This window comes from Equus przewalskii, chromosome 13 (assembly GCF_037783145.1).
Source record: "Equus przewalskii isolate Varuska chromosome 13, EquPr2, whole genome shotgun sequence".
Lineage (NCBI taxonomy): Eukaryota > Metazoa > Chordata > Mammalia > Perissodactyla > Equidae > Equus > Equus przewalskii.
In genome coordinates, this window is record NC_091843.1 from 23946298 (window position 1) to 23970000 (window position 23703).

At 44.4% G+C, this 23703-nt stretch overlaps 1 protein-coding gene across 14 annotated transcripts in view; it reads right to left on the minus strand.

Annotated features, from left to right (window-relative positions):
* GRIA1 (glutamate ionotropic receptor AMPA type subunit 1) overlaps positions 1–23703 on the minus strand; it is a 289089-nt gene that overhangs the window by 129042 nt on the left and 136344 nt on the right. For 6 of the 14 annotated variants that reach the window (XM_008518178.2, XM_070569172.1, XM_008518177.2 and 3 more), the window contains exons 3-5: positions 8525–8764; positions 5416–5600; positions 409–462 (exon numbers count right to left, since the gene is read on the minus strand). In XM_008518178.2, coding sequence (XP_008516400.1) covers positions 409–462; positions 5416–5600; positions 8525–8764 — 479 coding nt within the window. Of the gene's footprint in view, positions 1–408; positions 463–5412; positions 5601–8524; positions 8765–23703 lie in introns of all 14 variants that reach the window. The other 8 variants (XM_070569166.1, XM_070569171.1, XM_070569164.1 and 5 more) reach the window with 3 other exon arrangements.

Below are 23703 nucleotides of genomic sequence, written 5' to 3' on the forward strand. Positions count from 1 at the left end.
GACATGGCACTGCTCATCAAACCACGCTGAGGCAGCATCCCACATGCCACAACTAAAAAAGGACCCACAACGAAGAATATACAACTATGTACCGGGGGCTTTGGGGAGAAAAAGGAAAAAAATAAAATCTTTAAAAAAAAAACGAAGATGTGGTGATGTTGTCCTTATTGCTGATTAAAGCCTTCTCCTCTAGCATGATCTCTTTCAAGGAAGGTTAGCGGTTCACCAACAGTGTCCCATGGTTTGACAAGTGGGGATGTGGAGGGGGAAAGGTAAGCCTAGTATTTGCAGTTCTGAATTGCCCCTTCTACCCACTGGGTTCCCACCAGCCAGGGACCACAGAAGCAAGCTAGGGCCCCAAATACAAAAAGACCCACAGTTTGAGAGCCTGCAGTACACTCTACTCACCAGATTTGCAAGGATATAGTGGTAGCCAATGCCATTCTTCTCCAGCTTTATAATCTACAAAACACAATGGGAGGAGATTCATCAATCATACTAACAATTAAAGCTAAAACAGCAGTAATAATAGCAACTAACATTACTGGAGTACTTACAATGTGCCCAGTCCTATCCTAAGCACTCACACTACAATATCACAACCATCCAATGATGGTGGGCATTGTTGACCTCCTCGTTTTAGAGATGAGGAAGTGAGGCATAGAGAAGTTAAATAAGCTCCCTAAGGTTACCTAGCTATTAAGTGGCAGATGCAGGATCTGAAATCAGTTTTATCTGATTCCACGGGTAGAGTACTGTTATCATAACCCCGAGGATACAGCTGAAGTGCTCCCATCTCTCGCCTTCTTCCATAAAGCCTTCGCCATAGATGGAGGTTCTTCCCTGGTGGGAATCTTATGCTATGTTGAATTCCCTGTCACAGTCATAACAGTATCTACTGCTGGGATGGACAGATGGGTGGACAGAGGGTCAGATGGGTTGATGGTTGATTCCGTCCCAGTTCTTGACCTTCAACTCTGTGCATGAACCATATTCAGATGCAGTTCCTTTTTTCCCTGAATTTTGTGCCTTCTTCTCTAAACCAGTTGGATACTCAGACACTATTGAGCCACTGGACCCGGAAGCTGGAAGAGAGTGTCAGGATCAACTAGTCTGACCCCTTACTGTACAGATGGGAAGTCTGGCCCCAGAGAGGAGAAGTGATTTGCCAGATCTCACAGCAGCCTGGGAGCAGTATCAGGACAGGGAACTGACTTTTGGAAGCCTTTCCATAGGATGTCTGATTATGCTGAATCATTAAGAGCCAGGGTCCCCAAACACTCCTTCATCCTCAATGTGTAGACTGTCCCTAATCACTGCAGACAGGAAAAAAAAAAAAAAATGTGGAAAGAACTATCCAGAGGTTTGCTTGAGCATCCAGACTCACCACCCAACAAGGAATAGCTAAGACCACAGGCCTTGGGTTAGCCCTAGCTCAGCCTACAAATTAACTTGATATATTTCTTTATTTTTTTTTTAATCATCAGATTGGGGTTAGTACATTCTGCCTCTCCCCCTTCACTGTTGCAAGGAGGGATAAAACATATGAGAAGCACTTGGGCTTCTTCTCTAACTGAATAAATTTTCAAGGTTATTAAAATCCACATTCAGACATCTACTTAATTGGATGTATGTGCATAGCAGCTCACATATTTTTTTGTGTAGGGAATAATTAAATGCAAGTGCACACAATGAATGCTCTGAAAAAGTGGTTAGAATGTGAAATTCTAGACCGCGGAGCTCAAATACTATTGGGATGATAGTTTTATTAATAATTCTTCATTACTTTTTCATCTTCTTGTCAAATGGTTTGCTTCCCTTTCAACAATGAGATACCTTTCTCAAAAACCTATTCAGCTTCTAATAAACACAGCAAATAAAAGATATTTTAAAACCCGCCACCTTCAGGCAGTGGATAAGTATAGTCTCCGCCAGACGAAATTACAGGTTGAAATATAGGAAACAGCTGATAATTGATGACTTTTGACTTTTGATAAACATGAGCGATTTTGTATGGTTCAACGTAACACTAACCTTCCCACCCATCTACTCACCTACCTACCCATCGGCCTACTTTCCATCCTCTCCTACCTTCCTTTCACAAACCTTTATCAAGTGCTTACTATGTACAAAGCACTGTGCTGGGGATAGAGTTGAAAGTGAAATGAGCCTGATGCTTGCCCTCCCGGAGGTCTCAGTTTACTGGGAGGAGACCCATGCTAAACAGATAAAGAGATAAATGCACACAGCTTGACAAACTGAGAAAGTTGTTATAAACGTGATGTACAGTTTCACTCGGAGCCCATTGCCTCGCTGACCCCATTCCTTCAAAGCTCATTTCCAGTGGATTGCCTTAATTCACAATCTTTGTGTCTGGAATGCCCTTTCCCATTCTCTCTGATTATTCATAACCTGTGTGGCTGAGCTCTCTTTCCAAGTACTCTGTAAAACCTTCTAGAGATTAATGAATTCAATCAACAAATATTTATTGAACATGGATTATATGCCAAACATTACATTACATGCTAGGGACAGCAATGAACAAGTGAGGCAAGGTCCCATGCCCTCATCGAACTGAGTTGACATTTCAGGAGGGAGCCAGATGGTAAATATATAAACAGATAAATGAACAAGATTTCAGCAGGTGAGAAGCACTATGAAGATAACAAAACAGGGTGATGTGATGGATGACCTGGTCCTGGTCTCTCTCATCTCTAACTCACTCTGAACTTAATGACTGTATTATATAATTTGGTGTTTTATATACTGATAAAGCATTATATTCTAATAACTTTGTTCCCTGCTCACAAACCTTCACTGACTCTCCAACATTTAGAGAATAAACCCCAAACTCTTTAGAATGGTTTCCAAAGATAGTCTTGAACATGTGTTCATCTCCCTATCATTGTCTCCCAGGAGACACCTGTGACCCTCCACTCGGCCTCTGTGAACCATGACACTAACATGCCCTCTGGGCCTCCCTACATGCCCTTACCTCCGGCTCAAAGGCTCTATCCAGCCAATGGCTACCTGTAGATATCCAGACCCATCTCACATTTGGGATTTTTCTTAGAGCCTTCATTGATTCCTTACTCTTTCCATTCATTCAAAAAATATCTATTGAATACCACCTAGGGGCCCAGCACTGTTCAAGGCACGTGGATGCAGCAGGGAGGAAACTAAAAGAAAAATCCCTGCCCACACAGAGCCCATATTCTAGTTGGGGGGCTGGAGACAGAGGTGTGCAATTCATTCTCCATTTGATTTTGGAATCACTGTCTCCTTCTTTAGATTAGGCAGAACATTTGCGTTAGACTGAAAAGATCCCAGTTACTGTTAGATAGTCTAGAATGATGCTAAGATGTCAGACTTCAAGTCAGGAGATGTAAATTCTAGACTCATCCTTGTCACAAACTAGTTGTCTGAACCCAGGATGAATCATGCAACCAATTTGACCATCAGTCCTCCCATCTGTCAAATGCAAATACAAGTGGTAAATCAAATGATCTGTAAGATCCCTTCAGCTCTTTGGCTTTACTTTTCAGATCAGAAGAATCCAACAATTTAAAAAGGTAATATACTGCCATCTAAAATACCCATACAAATAAGTCACTTACATACAAGTTTGTCCTTTGAGGGAGGAGGTAGCTATAGGCAGCAGAGGCTGAAAAGCTGCGTTTTTAAGAGGTTGGTCCCTGTAGCTAGACCAAGGTGGGTGTGACTCCTGCCTTTCTTATATGCTAGTTGTGACACCTTGGGCAAGGATAATCCCTTATTTCTTCATTTATAAAATAGAGGAACTGATGGAAGCTGTTTGATAGAGTTGATGTGAGGATGAAGTAGATTATGCACAGAAAGGGCTTGGCACAGTGTCTGGTGTATGGTAAGCACTCAGCAAATGGTAGCAACGGCTGTTATCTTTACTATAGAACAATACAGGACAAGTCATCAGCTTATGACATGATCAATGATCATTCATCACTTTTTCTGTCTCTCGTCTCATCTAATCTTTTTATCAGTTTTGTAGAACAGAGGCCTTCATTCCTATTTTACAGATGAGGACCCTTATGCCCAAAGAGGGAGTGACTCAAGAAGCCAGTACTAATTGGCACTAGGAATAGCAAAAATAAGCAAATGCTTGCATATATCACTTTCTACGGGGCAGGCTCTGTTCTAAGTGCTTTACATGTATAGATTTTTTTAACCCTCACAAGAACCTTCTAAAGGTAGCTATTATTATTATTATTATGCCCATTTTACAGATCAGGAACCTGAGATGTTGTAGAAAGCTTAGAAACCTGGCCGAAGGTCACAGAGCTAGTAAATGCTAGAGCTAGGAATTTACCCACTAAATTCTCTTAACCATTACCCCATACTGCCTCACTTAAGGAGAATTCAAATCCCCTGACTCCAGCTCAGAGAACTTCTATCTCAATGGAAACAATTTTTGCTGGTTTCTCTTCCCGAGAGGGAGGCCAGATCCACACTTTGTAAAGTAGAACACAGAGTTAATGCCTTAAAGAATCCTTGACTTTCAAAATCCTGCCTGTTCAGTTGCTGAGGCCTCTGAGTGAGTGCATAGCTGGTGCTGAGATTCCCTGTGGGGGTCCCAGGGGTCTTGAGGCCCATTAACAAACTTTGTCATGTCGTTAAGTACCTAAAACTATCATCGTTAATTATTTAGCCCTGTCCAAAAATGGCTGCAAAATCTACTTCCTTGCTAGCTTATCTGAATACACAGATGTAATTTAAAGAAACGAATGGTCTACACAAAAGCTTGCTACTTCTGTGGTGGGCACATGCTTTAGTTATGAGAACTGGAGGAACCGTGGCTTAGAGACATCTGGCTAAAAACTGTTGAGGTTACAGCATCCTTTCATAGAATGTGCAATCAATTGATTTCTCAGACACATGAGTGTGTTCAAGGAAACGGTAGAAAGAGGGGTGCCTGCTGCCTCCTTAGTCTCTTAGAACAGGTCAGTGGGCTGAACAGATGAGAGGCCAAAAGCTAGATCAGTGAGTGACAGAACTCAGAGCAGAACCCAGAGCTGAACCCAGGAATCCGGCTCTATAGGCTGTCTTCCTAATGTGATGGTGCTTCACAAACTCTGAAATGCAATGTAATTGGATTTTCAACAATAAAGGGAAGCTTAGGAGGGAAGTTTTTGGTCAACTGATCCGAGAACCATTTGAAGCCCTATGTCAAGCCTCCCATTGTTTGTGCTATTTCATAAAATTTCAGAATTAAATTGTATGAGTTACAGACTGTAAGAAGGAAGGCATTGGTTTCATCTAGTCAAGACCTCACTTTGTAACACCCAAGGCAAAATGTTGTCCAGCTCCCTCTTGAACCATCTCTCCCCGCCACCAACTATCTCCACCTCCCCCACTCCGAGCCTTTTCTGCACTCACTACCTGGCCCAAGATAGCATTGAGGCGTTCCGATTCACAGTCCACCACGACTAGTCGCTCCTTTTTCTTCTCTAGGTCCTGAAAGAGCATTCGGTATCCCTCCTCCGTGGTCGTCAAAATGTTCACTGCTGTCACCTGCCAGTTCTTCTCTGCAGCTGTGTCCAGGACTTTCTGCAGGACTGACAAACCTGGGGGTCAGGTGAGTAGGACGGAAAAGTGGCAATCAGGATACACAGGGACCACCCCATCTCCACTGAGCACCCACCTCCCTGTCTCCCGCCCCCCCTTCACGAAGCTCAGCTCCAGGTTTCTCCGACTGTGCGAGTCTGAGCTCGCTGAGGGCAGGCGCTGGGTCTCTTTTTGAGTTTCTGTTTCCAAAATATAGTAGGCAGTAGAGTTAGTAATTAAACATATAATAGGAGGCTCAAATCCTGATGCTACCATATTACTGGTTAAATGACTTTGTACAGGCTAATTAGCTTTTCTAAACTTCAGTTCTTCAATGGTAAAATGGGAATGCCTATCATGCCCACCACACACTGTCATCATGAGGATTAAATGAGAATGTCTGATACATGGCAAGAGTTTTTAAATTATTATTATTGGGCATTTAATAACTGCTTATTAAACGTGCCAACTTGGTATTTAAAGAGCACCTAATAACTGTCAATCAAATTCACACATGCTCAATATATATCAATACCTAATACTTCGCCTCTTACACACTAGCTGTTCATCCTGTGGACTAAAGCACTTTCTGCTGATTTGTAGCTAAATGAGAGAGGAGCCCACTACTCAGTGCTGCTTAGTTTCATCTTTGAGACACAGCTGCTGCATTAGCTTCCTACAGCTGCTGTAACAAATTACCACAAGCTCAATGGCTAAAAACAACACGCATTTATCATCCTATACGGCCAGAGGTCAGATGTTTGAAATGAATCTCCCTGGGCTAAAATCAAGGTGTCAGCAGGATTATGTTACTTTCCAGAGGTTCTAGGGGAGAATATTTTCTGCCTTTCTGACTTCTAGAGGATGCCTGCATTCCTTGGCTTATGGCCCCTTCCATCTTCAAAACCAGCAGGGACTGGTCAAGTCTTTCTCACATCAGATTCTGAAATTGACTCTTCTGCCTCCAATTTCCACATTTAAGAACCTTTGTGATTACTTTGGGCCCAGATGAATGATCCAGGATAACCTCTTTATGTTAAGGTCGGTTGATTAGCAACCTTAAGTCCATCTGTAACCTCAATTTCTCTTTCCATTTAACATAACATATTCACAGGTTCCAGAAGTTGGGCCATGGACATCTTTGGGGGGGGGGAAGTAGAGGTCATTATTCTGCCTAGCTCAGATGGTTATTTCACTCTTGCATTATTCACCAACCTTTGGTACATATATTATTTCTGTCTCCCTGTAACACTGCTAATCCTCCCCGCGGGAGCCAATGGGGTGCCTGGTCTCAAGAATCCCCTGTAGATTGATTCTGTTATGTCTTCCTATCTTTGTTTTGTTCTCAGTACAAGTTGTTTGGTGTGCGTAAGCCTCACATTTACTGAAAGTTGACTATGCGTCTGGCACTGTTCTACTCGCTTTCCTGTCTTCAATTCACTTAATCCGGTGAGGTAGACACCATTATTACCCTTGTTTCACAAATGTGGAAATTGAGGCTCAGAGAGATTTTGTCATTGGCCCAAGGTCACACAGCTAGCAAACGGCAGAGCTCCGTCCTAGCTCAGAGTTCTGAGGTAGAGGAGCTCTTTCAAGAGTGTGGGTGCTCCTGCGGGGCCCCAGAGGTGATCCTGCATAATCAAAGTTACATTTTTCTGGCTTTGCCACTTCCAGGCCTCAAGCTTCATTATGCAGCAAGGCTGTCCTGAAATAACCCTTCTACAGGTAATCCTCACAATGGCTGCTGTCTGAGAAGGGAAATCATCAAAATACAGAGAGGGAAGGGAAAATTGAAGAAAACAGAGTGCCTCTGGTCTCTCCTGCTGGCTCCTCATTGAGTAACGGCTGCTTAGCTCCTCCTGAAAAACCATTTGACAAGCCAGTCTCCTCCTCACAAGTCTTCTAAGCCTTCCTACAGGCAACCTCCTGTAAAACCTCCCTTTTGCTTAGGGTGAAACTTCTCTGCCTCAGTTTCCAGACCTTGCATCATGATCAATTTATTTGTTTACACCAATACTGACTAAGTTCATATAAGACTATTTAGTATACAAGGGGAAGGTAGGACAGTACATTGTAACACCACAGAAGTTAGAAAAAAGAGGAGAGTTCCCACTTAAGGATCAGGGAACAGAGAAAGTGGTATCTGAGCAGGCTGCAAAAGAGAAGGATTTGCATATGTAGATTTGAGAAGGGAAGTACATTCCAGAAACCAAGAACAGCATGAATAAAGATGCAGAGAAGAAAAAAGTATAGGAAATATTTGAAAAATGTGATGTAAAATTCAAAATTTAGGTGGAGGCAGAATTTGAAAGGCCTGGGAGGTTGACAATGATGACGGCGATGATGATGATGATGATAGCAGCTAATATATAGAGAGGACTTCGAGCATTTGTCATGTTGTAGGGACTGACAAGCACTTTCTAGTCATTATCTCATTTAATCCTCACAACAACTTTATGAGGTAGAGACTTGTTTTATCTTTATCACAGAGATGAAGAAATGAAGGCATAGAGAGTTTTATCCCCATTACATAAATGGTCCAACTGAGGCAGAGAGAGCTTGCTCAAAGTCAGACAGCTGGAGAAGAGAGAACACAGAATTCAGATCCAGGTCTGTCTGACTCCAGAGTCTTTACTCCCAACAACCATGCCTTGAGCCATGAGCCACTCAACTGAGGTCCTTAGGTTTTGAGTCTGGACTCAAGAACCATGGAAGCCTCGTGAGCTGTAGAGTGACATGATGCGTTAAGAGGATTACTCTCTCAAAGGATGTGTTTCCATACTGTGAGTTAGAGATTAGCCACTGAGAAATTGGTCCATAATAATAAAGCATTTCTGGATCATTCCCCTATGCTTTTCAGGAGGCAGGGAGGCATCATTCTCCTTCCTGCTGGTAATTTTCTCTCCATCCCTCAACAGTCTCCCTCCCCGAACTGCTGGCTTACCCCGGTCGGCATCATAAATGTAGACAAATTTCTGCCACTTGTAATGGTCGATGATGCTGATGAGGGCATCCTGGAGCTCAGGGCGCAGTTGAAGGACAAATTGGTTGGATGTGTCAACGGGAAAGCTCGGCGTAATGAAGCAGACATGGAGGGCCCCGCAGAAGGAGGTTAGCATGTTGACAGTCCTCCGTTCATAAAACCCAAAGATGGCATAGACTCCTTTGGAGAACTGGGAACAGACTGGAAGAGGAGAGAAAAATTAGTGGATAGAAGGTGCTGTAAACAAGCTGTCAGATGGTTCCAAAACTAATCCATCCACTAGTCCATCCAACTGTTCATCCATCCTACCCATCTATGCCTCCCACTCACTCATTCATCAGTCTAACCCACCCGTCCATCTGTCTAATCCAACATTTATTAGGTGCTTGTTCCATGCCAGATGTTGTCATGGTTATTAATTATAGATATATACAAAGTAGTTTCATATGTTATCTCATTTTACCTCTGCAACTACGCTGATAAGGTAGGAAAGAGATGACTGAGTCATCTGTTAAAGGGGAAAAACCAATGCCTGGGAAGTTAATAAACATGGCTCAGGTAGGACAGCTAGGACATGTCTGAGTTAGGCAGATATCTGAACCCCAATCCAGTGATCTTTCCACAACACTGCCCGTCCCTTTAGGGCAAAGCATAAAAAGATGCTACAGGAAGAAGGAGGTTGGTCAGCTTGCTGCTGATACATGTTTAAGAAAAAAAACGTTGGTTTTCCCAGCCCAGCCCTTAGCTTTCAGTGCACGTTTCTCTGCTGATGTTCATTTTATATTTGTACATCCTGCTAGCTGGCTTTTCAGGTCCCCCGGTGTATCAGCCATAGTAATAGCTTAGCTGTGTGAACAGCCCCACAGGAGCCAGTTTGTAAGATCCCAATGCAGTTACCAATCCTGGTTTGTGGCCGGTTACACTGCTAGTTAGAATATAATGCTAAAAAGACCAAGGTCATGGGGCCAAACTCCAGGTCAGTCAGCCACTAAACTTCATTTTAATATATAATATAGGATGAGGACTCATAATCTTTGCCCCAGTCAGGTGATCAACCCCAATGCCATCCTCAATGCCTGAAATTACCCTTCTGATATGGATGGTGAGGCAGACAAGCCATCCTCATCACAATAACAGTGTTTCAGAGTGCTGTGCAGTCCTTTCATATATATTAGGCAATTTAGTTCTCATCACAACCCTGCAACTTTGGTACTACCTTTTTTTTTTTTAAGATGAAAAATGAATGCTCTTAGATCCTCTTCTCTCTTTACCACATCACCTACTTCCATGACCCCACGTTGCCTTGTACATGGGGTCTCAAATTATGCTATATAAGCATTGTCCAAATGTATCCCATGAAACGTTAGTCCCACAAGATGCTCCTTAAAAAAGAAAAGTCTTCTTTGCTCAAATAAATTTGGGAAATGGCACATACCTTGTCCTCATCCTGGAGGTCCATACTGTACACAAACTACACAAAAGATTGTGAGGGATCCTGCTGAACTTCAACCCAGGTTTTGTCAAATCTATTTGCCCCCATGACCCTTTATTGGTGAACACCTTTAACTTGTTATTGAAGAAACTGTGGGTCATGCTTCAAGAAAGAATGTGGTTAACCACTGGTACCCAGTTGCCTATTGTGAGTCTCAGTTCTCAGTCAGACCCTAGAGATAATGGGCTTGAAAGATCACTGTCTCTTAAAGATTGTAAATGAACCACACAAGTCATCCAACTCCCACTGAAATGAGCATACCATCTACAGGAAACCTGGCAGGTGCTCATCATCACCTGCTTGCATACTTGTAGTTACTGGGCACTCACTACCTCTCAAGGTGCCCAGTCCACTGACTGATCACTCTTTGAAATCAGAACTTCATGGAATACCTGCTCTTAACCCACTCCACAGCCCTCCTGGCATCTGAAGATGGTCCTCATGGACTCTAGCTATACGGCATTTGGTTTGCAGCAGCGAAATCTATTCTCTACCCAGAAGACAGAGGAATCTTTCCAATTAAAAAATAAAACCAAAAGAAAACAGATAAAACACATTGTTTCTCTTCCTTCTGCAAAACTTCTCAAAAGACTTGAGGCTTCCCACTGCACACAGGAAAAGTCCCCAAACATCTGGCCATGACTCGGAGCCTGAATAACCTACCCCTCTGCCGCCTCCTACCTTACACCACTTCTTCTCCTTGCTCCCTGCTCTAGCCACATCGGCCTCCATTCTGTTCCTCAGGGCTCCAATCTCATCCTGCCTGGAAGACTCTGCACCCAGCTGTTCCCTTCCTCTGACTGCAATGCTCTTCCCTTACCTCTTCGCAGGGATCGCTCCTTGTCAGCAGTTGTATCTCAGCTCAGATCTCACCTCCTGGAAGAGACCTTCCTTCATCGTCTCTTCTAAATAGTGACTCCACCCTCCCCTCACCCCTTATAAGTCTCTGTCATATCACCTTGTTTTATTTCTCATACTTTAATTATTATTATTTGAAATCATTTGATTTTTTACTAGTATATTTCTGTGGCTGCTCAGGTCAAGGTTAATTCCCTGAAAACAGGGGTGTCATTTGTGCCCCAACACCAGCAAAGTGCCTGGGACAAGGGAGGTGATTAATAAATACTTGTTGAATGAAGGACTGAATGATGAGTGCTTGGAGAGAGGGTCAGATGACCCACTGTAGGGGATGAGGAGGAGCTGGACCCAGAGATCACTGTTAGGTCGCTCTGGACCTGCTCCCCTGTTCTGGGTAGGTGTCTTCTAAAGTAGCTATTTATCCTTCGCCTCTCATACTGTCTTCTCGTTCACTCGAACGAGGACCTCTTTCTGTTTGCAGCAGACAATAGGCAGTCTTTAAAAGTCTATTGTACAATCTACACAGAATTCGAAATATATTATCACGTACATCCAAAAGCTATATAATGTTATAACCCAATGTTACTGCAATTAAAAAAAAGTTGAAAAAAAAAGAAAGAAAATGAGTGAAAAAAAAAAAAAGTCTATTGTAATTGCCAGAATCAAGATTGTCATAAATAAGGATTTCTCCACCAGGAAGCATACACTGTATATTATTCTCTCCATGTTAAATATAGATTTGTCAAAAAGCACAACCCATCTTACTGGGTGAAGAGTATATGGGGAGCACATAAACCCTGTTAAAATATTATAATACGCTCTCTACGGTATTTTTAGGACTTCTTCTCCCCTTGCTGTAATGAAATATTACCCTGTGGGATATAAATCTTATGTTCCAGACCTATTCCCTCACGTCGTCTACTTGGTTTCACATCTTTAGTTGGGCCTCTGGGACCCTCAAGGCTGACGTTTCTTGCTGGAACTTTAGAAGTACAGGAGGAAAGGATAAGATGGGGGTGGAAGAAATGGGATAGGTAGACATGATTGAATCCTTAGACACACAAAAGGCCAGGATTCCTTTTCCTCCTCAATTTTCTCCCCATCTTGCCCTTTTGCAAACTCTCTTCCCTTAAATTGAGTGTCTTATCTCTAGGGCTAAGAGGTAGATTTACCCACTGCTCCCCGAAAGAGCATGGGTGGAGGTTGCCTGGCCTAGAGTGGATCCTGGCCCCCAGAATCACTCAGCATTTGACCTTCAAGCTGCCTCCTCATTTCATTTCATTTTTGTATTGTTTTTTTTGCTGAGGAAGATTGGCCCTAAGCGAACATCTATTGCCAATCTTCCTCTCTTTGCCCTGAGCTAACGACTATGCCACTCTACCTCTATTTTGTACGTGGGTTGCCGCTAGAGCATGGCCACTGACACATGGTGTAGGTCCGTGCCCGGAAACTAAACCCAGGCTACTGAAGCAGAGCACACCGAACTTAACCACTAGCCATGGGGCCAGCCCCTGGCTTCTCATTTCATCTAAGCCTGAGTGGCAGCAGAAAGCGGGGGAGGAGGGGAGGGAGAGGGGGCAGAAAGAGACTCTGCATGCCCAAGGCCTGTGGGAGAATACAGTCATTGGTTAAATGTTGAGAAATATAATTAGTTGCAGGGCATTTCTTTAAATCTGTCACAATAAATGTTCAATCAGAGGAGAAAATGTGGTCTTATCGAAGAAACACTAGACCAGATGCCAGAAGACCTTCAGGATTCTCTTTTTGGTTGTATCACAACACAGTACTTATGTGACCTTGAGCAAATCCTATGTTCCCCCTGGGCCTCAGTTTTCCCGTCTGTAAAATGATGGTTTGGACGACATAATATTTAACGTCCTGTCAGGCTCCAAGATTCCAAGCAACACTTTATTACTTGCTGGTCAAACTTTAGCAACCTCCAGCGTGCTTTTTTAAACCCAGAAATTAGTTAAAGGCTCTGAGTCCTTGGATCTGATTGTGACAGAATCCTCGCACTAAATCTAGATGCATCTGGAGTCTTGAGTTTTGTTTAGGATGCAATTTTTAACCTGCAGTGTGAGTTAGTTACTTAGTAGAGAGTAGCTGAGAGGAGCCACGTCAGAAGGGGGCTAGAGGTTGAGATGGTATCGTCAGACACAGCAAGCAGGAGGGAAGCAACAGGAACATGGGGAAGCAGCATCAGAACTCTGCTGGGCCTGGTCTCATCAGAGACTCTCACGCTGACGTTGAATCAGAGTAGGCTGGACTACGTGCGGTATCCTCCACTGAAGAAAGCAGTGGTGCATAGAATGCCTCTGATAGTAAGAATTAAGCGCTGACATTTGAGTCCTTGCGAAGTGCCAGAAACCATGCCAAGAACGTTCCCTTGCAATAACCCCTTTCATCCTACAGGTAGGTTACAAATCTGATCACACGGCTTGAGCGCTTGACCTCTGTGATGTGCCACTCCCTGCCTCCCCTCCCCCCGCCCTGCCAAATGTTGGAAGGAAACAGTCTTGGCACATGGGTCAGCTTCAGTGTCTAGGAAATTGTCTCAGGCAGTACACTACCTTTCCCTGTCGCCAGATAAAGAGGCGTTACTGCATTAAGGTCTATTGATAGTAACCAAGCAAAACTGAGTGCTGTGCTCTGTGCATCCCCCTGTCATCCCTGGGAATCAGGAAGAGCACATATACACACATCTGTTCTTGGATTGGTCCATCCATCAGCCCATCCACCCACTCATCCACCCCTCGACCTCCACTCTGCCACTACCACTCAGGAGACACTGTGTTAGGCAGTGGAGATGCAGTGGCAACTAGGCAGACCCTGACCTCAAGGATTGTCACCTTGACAAGGGGAGAGATTGACAAGTAACCAGACAGTAACACGTCAGTATAAGTGCTGTGGCCGGGATGAGTATTTGGGGACCTCAAAGGAGGCTTCCAAGAGGAAGTGCCAGGTTCAACACTGAAAGATAAGCAGGGATCAGCCGGGAGAGGGGTATAGTGCTGTTGCATGTGCATAAAGACTATTCCAGGGAGAAAGAACAGCTCCAGCAAAGACCTGCAGAGAGAGAAAAGACACTGCACATGTAGGGAGCCCTGCCAAAGTGTCAGCTTCGGAGGCCCCCGCCTCCAAGAGATTCTGTAGCAGAATGTGTCCAACAATCAGAGCGAGTGAAAAACGAGGCCAGGAATTCCCTCTTGGGGAGGCAGGAGGGCAGGAACTGCAAGGGCAGGAAAACCCACACGCCGCTCGGGGGTGGGGGCTGTCCAATACTATCCATGCTTCACTCAACCTCTTTGATAGTCACTCCTGGTGAAGGCACCATCCACTTAGTATCAATAAATCTTGCAGCCCTGGGCACTCGCCCTGACAGCTCTCTCCCAGGGAGGGAACTCCTGGTATCAGCAACTCCTTTTTTATTGTCACTTCATTTAAGGCCTCTCACACGGACGTTTCTCCTTGACTCCTGGTTTCAGTCCCTGGAAATGTGGCAGCCTCGTTGTAAATAGTGGATAATGAGGTGACAGGACGGCTTCATTTTGGGGGAGGGAGATGAAGAGTGTGTGTGTGTGGGTGGGGGGACTTCCCTCTCCCTGAATAATTCTATCCTTATCGGTGGGTACGACAGTCTTGATCTGACTCTAACCTTGACATCAAATATGCTTTATTTCTGTCACTCAGAGGACAATAAGAATGCCCCTCCATCCCATTATACTCTCTTACATCCAAGATCTGATACTCACTTGCAGTGAATTACCAAAAAGATATAAACTGTGCCCATCCCCTCTAAACAACATCACAGTTATTTAGGATTCTTAGAAATGTCCAGGGCTTCTCTGTCATTTACTAGATAAAACATTTATCATGCATTTGTTAAATTCAACAAAGATTTATTGAGCACCAGAAACTAATATTGCCAGAAAACTGGAATACTGTGATGACACGAGACAGATGTGTTTTCTGCTTTCACAGAGCTTATGCAGAGTTCACTAAGTTTTACATCAAGGGAAAAGAGGATAATTTGAGACAGTGATAAAGGGATTAACCATAGAATAAATAACCATAACCACTATTTCAACTGGTGTTTACTGAGCACTTACTATAGGCCAGGCATGGTGCTGAGCACCTGGTGTCAATATCCAGGTAGTGGGACCAGTTTATCCAAAGGCAATGAGATGAAAGACAGGAGGGGACCTTAGAGAAACTCCAGAAAAGCCAGCACAGCTAGGGCAGTGGATCGGCACAGAGTTGGTGGTGAGTGAGGATCAGGTTGCCAATGGCCTTGCTTGGACTGGAGAAGTGAAGCCACTGTGTCACGTGTCGATGTTGCATTTCGTTTTGGCTTTGGACTCATCTCAGGTTCCGGGGCCTCTCTTCACCCTGCCTGGAGCCCAGTTGGGACGCGGCAGTAAAGGAAGATGTGGAAGGGGAGCCATCCTCCCCTGCTCAGATTAACGTATTTATTGTAAAATGCGAGTATTAATTACCACTGAAAGCCAATGAGACGTGACACTGCATATGAGGCTAAGAATTAGATGAAGGTTGGGTTCACCGGTCCTGGAATTAGACTCACTTGTAGGCTGACACATAAAGCCAGGGGCAAGGGGAAGGACCAACAGACTGATCGATCATAGGTTCTCCTGCACAACTCTTCAGGTGCCTGACATCGTTTTGGAAAAGTAAATGGAAAGAAGAAAATCTGGGACTGTGGACAAGTCCCTTCCCCTCTCAGGGCTCCATTTTCCCCATCTGGACAATGGAGTTTACACTAAATCAATGTTTCTCAAACTTGCTTTTGTGTGTGAAACACCTCCAATCAAAGTTTTATATTCATTGGGGATGTGTAGTTCTACAGATGGGAATGTTCTCTTTCTTCTCTCCATCTCTCTTCTATCTGTCTACTTATCCACGCATCCAACAAATGTTTACTGAACACGTAGTATCTACTAGGCAGCAAGGTGGTGCCGGGGGTACAACACTGGATAAGAAGATACATCCCTGCTATCATGGAGCTTAGGTTCTTGAGAGGGGAGTGAGATGATGTGCAAACCAACAATACGATTCTGCATACTGGAGGTGTTACAAAGAAAATAACATGGGGTGACATAAAAACGACTGGGGGCCTATTTTAGATAGGACGGCCACAGAGACCCTCTCTGTGCCACTAACATTTGAGCTGAGAAATGAACCATAAGAAGCAGTTGGCCAGGCAAAGGCCAGGGAAACCATTTCAGGCAGAAGGAACAGAAAGTACAAAGGCTTTTAACAAGGTTTAGGAAAAGATTGATGAGCTTGAGAAACAGAAAGAAGGCCAGTGTGGACGTGGTATAGGAGAAAGGAGGAGAGCAGTAGTGATGAAGATGAAGAAAAACATGTAACTCTCTGAGTAAACTTTTTTTTCCCTGCTTTTTTTTTTCTCCCCAAATCCCCCCAGTACATAGTTGTATATTTTAGTTGTGGGTCCCTCTAGTTGTGGCATGTGGGACGCTGCCTCAACATGGCCTGATGAGTGGTGCCATGTCTGCACCCAGGATCCGAACCCTTGGCCGCCGAAGTGGAGTGCACGAACTTAACCACTGGGCCACGAGGCCGGCCCCCTCTCTGAGTAAACTTAATGCTCCTCTAAGGCATATGGTACTTCATGTGTGGCTTGGGTACCTGCAAAGCTCTGGAACATCACCTTGGTCTGAGAAGGTCAGTACTAGTTGATCTGACCAGACCTTTCAGCTCTAACATCCTATGGATCAAGTGAATGGAGGCGAGACACAGTGGAGGGGAAGGTTGCTGACTCAAGTTGGAAAATGAGAAAGGAAACATCTTCCAACTTATGTGTAATGGGACTACAAACATGGGACAATCAGCGAGTTCACTGGGTTCTAGTGTAGATGCTGCCGTTTCTCAGATCTTTCTTGGCTTGCTTTAGGTTCTGGACCTTCATTCACACTCTTGCTCCAGGATGTACAGCCCTCCTTCCTCCTGCCTTTTCCCTCTCCAAATCTTTGTCATTTTTTAAAGGTTCAGCTCAAATGCCGCCTCCTCCGTGAAGATCTATCTGTAGTCTTTCAAATGTCCATAGAAATTTGTGCCTCATCAATTTTTATCTAGCATTCATGCTTTATTAGTTTGAATTGTTTGATTTCAAGAGCAGAAATCAATGCAGGCTAACTTAAGACAAAAAGAAGTTTGTTGGAAGGATATGAGGGAAGCCCAGCTAGACAGCTGGACCTTAGAGAAGACAGAAATCGCAGCAGTCTGGGAATCTAGGTGGCAGGATTTCATGGACAGTCTCTTCAGAGTGGCACCATTGCTCCAGCCATTTGTAATAACTGCTCCATACAGCTCAAGACTGGCCTTGCTCAGGGCCTGGGTCATCTATTGGTCAAGAGAAGGCAGAGCAACTAACTGTCTTACTAAGGTTAGATAACTATCTTACTAAGACAGCAACCAAGGGAAAATGAAGGTGCTGTGAACGGAGAGGGGATGGATGCTGGACGTATAAAACCAATAGATGTTTACCAAATTTCTATTTGCTAGTATTTTATAATATAAGTCAAAGTCCATGCCTATGTTAGGAGTGCCATAAATGTCACATACATCTAAACACCGAGGTTAAGTAAGGAGCTATATCAAATTCAGTCATTGTTGCCTGTCTCCTCTTGGTTAGACACTGTGGAATAGGGTGGTGAATAAGAGAGATGATACCTCCGCCCTCCTGAAGCTTATGTTATTCTTTACAATCTCTAGAGGACATTGCACAATGACTATACAGTATTTTTGGTACATGCGTGAAAGAATGAATGAATGAATGTAAATCATCTACTATATTAATCAATTGATACTATTCTTGACAATTGGCCTCATCTTGCTTCCAAGGCTTTTCTTGCACTGGATGGACTCATTATTTTTCTTTTATATCATCAAGTGACTTTTTGTGCATTTTTATCTTTTCATCTGCAACTGAGGTATAAGTTCCCTTGAAGGTAGAGACCCTCTAACTCCATCATTTTTCTTGGTATGTACAATGTGAAGTACCATATACAGAGCTGGGCAGAGAACAAACATAAATGCTTGCTGATGTTACTTGTTTCACACTCTTTTAAGTTAGGTTGACCATCTAGCAACCGTGAGCTTGGGGGATCTACAATGCTCCCTGCCCCCACCATGCTGGGGGCTTCAGTCCACTGAACTCTCTCACTCACATTATCTTAGGCCAACAGAGGATGAGAGCTGTGCTCTTAGGCTGGCATTCGAAACCCAGCCAACCTTAAACTATTCCACCCACAACACCCAGTCTCCTTAGCCAGTGCTCCCTAGTCAAGAACGTTTGCATCCCATTTCTCAACCCTTAGGATGTCAAATGGATTAAAACAAGGGCATTTTCACCCTGCACAGCAAACTGCTTAGCACCACTATCTCCCATGTAGTATTACGGAAAGAGGATCTTTCAGAGATATTTCATAAAATGACACAAGTGTATGTGTATGCTATCCTCCTTGACCTATCACTTAACCCAAGAACAGTCATAGAATCATACATTATTAGTACTGAAAGCTACCTGGTCTTCAGGGCCTATTGGCCTAGAGAAAAGCCTCCTAATAGACAGCTGTTTGACCAACTCCGCTTTAAAGTCTGTTTACTTTTTTTTTTAAGATTTTATTTTTTCCTTTTTCTCCCCAAAGCCCCCCGATACATAGTTGTATATTCTTAGTTGTGGATCCTTCTAGTTGTGGCATGTGGGACGCCACCTCGGCGTGGCCTGATGAGCAGTGCCGTGTCCGCGCCCAGGATTCCAACCGACGAAACACTGGGCAGCCTGCAGCGGAGCATGCGAACTTAATCACTCGGCCACGGGGCCGACCCCTAAAGTCTGTTTACTTTACATGTGCTTGGGATCTGCAAAACCTGGGCTCACGGCTATCACTAGCCACAGGTGGATCCTCTTACCTCTTGTGATGTCGGCATCGTAGAGACTTCCCGCTACCCATCTGTTCTGGGTGGGTGGCACTACTTGGGAAAAAACACTATTATTCTTTTGATTTATTATTACAGTTATATCACTTATTGAGTGTTTGCTACATGTGAAATCCTGTTCTAGGCACTTCACATGCATTTTATCCTTTCCTCCTCACAACAACCCTATCATGTTTTTTCCTATTTTATGCATGAGGAAGCTGAAGTTCAGGGAGATTAATTAATCTTTCACAGCTCATTCAGGTGGCAAGTGACAGAGCTGGGATATGAGTGCAGTCTGTCCCCGTCCATGGCCTGTGCCTTGAACTATGCTACTCTATCCTCTGAACGCCTATCAACACAACCGGAGCTTTCACTCCCTGGGTGATAGTACCAGCCAACACTGAGCGCTTACCATGAGCTAGGTACTGTGCTAAGTGCTTTATGCGAATTACTCATTTACTAATTAAATGAGTAAATTATGTAATTACACAATTCTTCATTTACTAATTTAATAGTATGGAGTAGGGATACAGTTATTATCCCCATTTTGCAGAGAGAAGACCGAGGCTAGTTAACTTGCCCCAGGTCACATAGCCATTAAGTGGAAGATTCAGAATCCAAACACAGGCATTCCAACTTCAGAGCCACTGCTCTGGTCCTCTGATCCTCTGTTCCAGGTGTCAGCCAGCTTTTTCTGCAAAGGGCCAAATAGTGAATATCTTAGTCTTTGTGGGCCATACGGTCTCTGTGGCAACAAGTCAATGGTGCTTTTGTAGCACAAAAGCAGCCAAAGGCAAAATGTAAACAAGTGAGTGTGAAACTTTATTGATCATGTAAAACTTTCTTTACAAACACAGGCCTTGTGCTGGGTTTGGCCTGCGGACTGTGGTTTACTAAGTCCTACTCTATGCTACTCTGCTGTTGGATAGCAGGTAGGATGAAATGCTGACATTTTGGGAGTAGTAATAATAACTCATACTGTATTATATGATTTTCAAGTGTCTCACATCCATTCTCTTTTGTGAACACCCAGTAAGGAAGGTAGGGCAAGAATGATGGCCCTGGAGCCCACGTACAGATGAGGAACCAAGGATCATGCAGCTGAGAAATAATGGAGACAGGTGGGTGCCTGTCTTCCCTTTCTACATTTTGTGGTCTTGTGCAGTGACTCTGGTTATTCACACTGTGGGAAGGGCAGGGGAAAGGAACCCTGAGAGGGTCAAAGTCAATTGATGATGCCCCAATTTGACTGAAGGCCACCATATGCTGGCTTCTGTATAAGAGTCAATGGGGCCTCGAAGGTCACAGATAGACTCCAACTGAAGTGCTGACACACGGACAGCAATAGGGCAAATAGCTGGGGTGGTTCTGAGTTCCAGGCTTCCTCTGTTATGCATTGGCCAGCTTCGGACTAGAGGAAGCTGTAACACTGCATCACAGTCAAAGGCTAGTCTGATGAGACAGCAAGAGGGACCCTAGCCTTGAGAGGGCAGGTGGTTTCAAGGGTTTATTTAAAAAGTAGACATGTACCAGGGGGCTCCCAACATTGTGGCTAGACCCTTTAAGACCAAGCCTCAGCCACATATGGCAGCTTAGTCAGGAGTGCTGGGGCAGGGGCTCGGTCTCGAGCTAGGATCCTCCGTTGACAAGAGGCTCTGTTTGACCAGGGGCTCTGTTTGGACAAGGTTAGGACTTAGAAATGAGGCTGAGGTCAGGGCTCATTCGTGGGTTGGGTTCTGGGGCCGAGATTAAGGCTGCAGTCCAGGGCTGGGGTGAGCGCTCACTCAGCCTGATTTAGGGGTAGGAGGTGGGGTTCACTGAAGAGTCCAGAGAGGGATTACTTCTTCCTAGCCCTGCCTCTGTGCAGCCTTTGGGAACTGGCATGCTAAACTAACCAGAGCAGAACATATAAATGCAAAGGGAAGGGGGTTGTGCAAGAGATTAACCTCCTAGCCTCCTCCGTCTCTGGCCCAGTAATCACTGGGTGCCACCTCTCCCCCTCATGAAGCAACTTCTGCTGGTTCATGAATGAACCATCTCTGCAAGGAACACCAGGTAAATAATTCATGAAATGAAGCTAGACTCTCCCTTTGGCTATCTTGATTCTGTTCCCTGGGTGAGTGGGAGGAAAAGAATATTTTGTTTCTTATTTGCTATTCTTTTCCTGTGAAAATCATGCATATAAATGGATTTTCCTACGCCAAGCAGCAAGCCTACAGTACAACACACACCCCTGAACTTTGGGTTTGGCACCTGTCAATCAAAGCAAAGTTTTACCGAGACCTGCAGATGGCAGCCCGAGGGGGCCCTAAAAGAGTGAAATTCCTTTCCCAACCAGGGTGTATCCACTGAGGAGGTGAATGGACAAAAGTGAAGGATGAAATAAGGCTATGGATAAGGGGTTCTGGATCTCAACACCATATGACACCACCAGAAACCAAATGCCACCTCTTCTGATGTCTGAATTCACTCCTGACCCCTGCCCACGGCTGATTTCTTGGGCTGAATACTAATGCAGTGAAAAGACGGATACAGAAGAAAAGCTGAACCTTTTTTTCCTGCTCTTCTAAAGCATGGGCTCAGCAAAACATGCTGAGAATATCGCGTTTAAAACACATGCTCAATCAACAGAGGTTGCTAGGAACACGTACCTGTCTTTCCTTTCCAACATCCCACAGGTTGAAAAGAGCAATCAGGAGGCTGCCAATAAGGGCACTTTGAGATGGCAGCTGCAAGTGCAGCCCCGGACCGTCTCTCCTGCTCCATCTGCTCCCAGGCCACGCCCCGTCTGCCTCACTTCAACTGGTCGTGCTTTTGCCTCTCAAGACAGTCCAAACTTTCTTGCCTTGGGACTTTTGCACATGCTGCTCTCCCCTAGCAACCCCTTTAACCTTCTTTAAACGGCTCCTCCTCATTCTTCAGGGCTCAGCTTTAGTGTTCTCCCTTCAGAGAGGCCGTCTCTGAATTATGTGTCCTGCCCTTTCATTCTCTCGTGCAGCGCCTTGTGCATTTCCATCATGGCTTATCTCTATCTTTATCCTGTTTAATTTTTTCTTTATGTATGTAATTTCATTTCCCCTAATAAGGCAGAGATCATGGCTATTTTATCTACCAGTATAGTCCTGGCATCTAACACAGTGCCTGGCACATGGGAGGCTCCGAAACATATTTGCTGAATGGAATGAATGAATGAATGACCGGAGAAGCTGCTTGTTCTCCCTGTGACCTTAGGTAAGTTATATCCCGTCATTGTTGTTCATTTCCTCGTTTGTAAAAGCAGGGAGATTCAATTAGCTCTAACACTTTTCCACCTCTAAAAGTGCACATTTTCTTCCTTATCCTTTTACAGATGGAAGAGTGGAGGCATAAAAGCGTGCCATCCAGCCTGGGGACCGGAACGCACGTCTTCTAGACAATTTGCACCAACTGAGACTCTTTAGCAAAAGCCCAGCTGCTTTCTCCACAGACACTCACCACCTACTCCCTGGATCTAATTCCTTTTATACCAAAATTCAAGTCACTTTTCAAGGTTTCTCAAAACATGGGATGAAACAGCTCCTGCTAAGAAACAGTGCAGACTTCTTGAATTCTAGAAGAAATTCTGAGAATCAAAGCATTTCTCACTATCCTGGGGAGTTCTCTTTGTATGTCCCCACTAAGATTAAGAGTTCCAGGAGTGTGTGTGTGGGAGGAGGGGAAGGCTCAGACTCAAACTAATTCTGGGGAAAACAGTAAGCAAGGAAGGAGGGAGTAGAAGGCACAGGCACAGATATACGGTGGAACTGGTGAGAGCATTTGAGAAAAGCATGAACATGAAGCTAACATGCTAGCTTTCTTCCTTTGGCACAAGGCACCCACGAGCTCCATGTGGGATCACCTCACTGGCCCCCATGAACCCCTCTGGACTCATTTCCTAACAGTCCGCTGAACACCAGAGACCCAACCCCACTATGGTGTGCAGCAAACCATTTCCTTCTAGGTCTCCATGCCTCTGCACACATTCCTCAAAAATGCCCCTCCACACCTGCAAAACTTCTACACATCCTTCAAGACCCCAGTCAGATGCTGACTGCTGTGGGAAGCCTTCTGACTGTTCCAGAAAAAATTACTTCCTTCCTCCTCTGAGTTTCTAATGCCCTTTCTCTCTTAGTACTTATCCTGATATGCTAGAATTTAACAGTTTCTTGTCTGTCTTCTTCATCAGATTATGAGCTTCTTTAGGGTGTGGCTGGGTCTAATTTGTTTTTAAAGTCTCAGAGCTTGCCCTGCTCTTGACATAGCAGATGCTCAATAACTCTTTGTCAAATAAGTTTTGGTTTGCTCACCTGTGAAGTGAGGGCAATAATACCTGCCTTACCTGCTGTGGGATTACAAAAGTCCTCCATTCACTAAAGAATGGAGTATGCGCGCAAGCCATCATTTTATTCAAATTGCACAACCCAAATACAAGGTGGACTGGACAGGGTATTACTATTCTCTTTATCCAGATGGGCTTCCAAGGGTTAGGAGGCTTGCTCTGAGTAGCAGAGCCAATAAATATCCAACCAGAAAAAGAAAATCAATTTGCTTGACTTCTGGAGGGCTTCTTCCCCACCAGAGCACAAATACCTTTCAAAAATTAGCTAAGTTTGGTCATCTTGACTGACTAAAGAAAACACGAATGTAAGTCTTTCTAAAGATGTCACAAATGTATCGGCTATTCCCAACCCCACTGCCACCCTGGCCTAGGGCTCTGTCACCGCCCATCACACACACTTCCAGCACTTTATCACTTCCTTTATCTCTTTACTTTATCCCTGCCTCCACTTTGCCCACCCTCATCCATTCT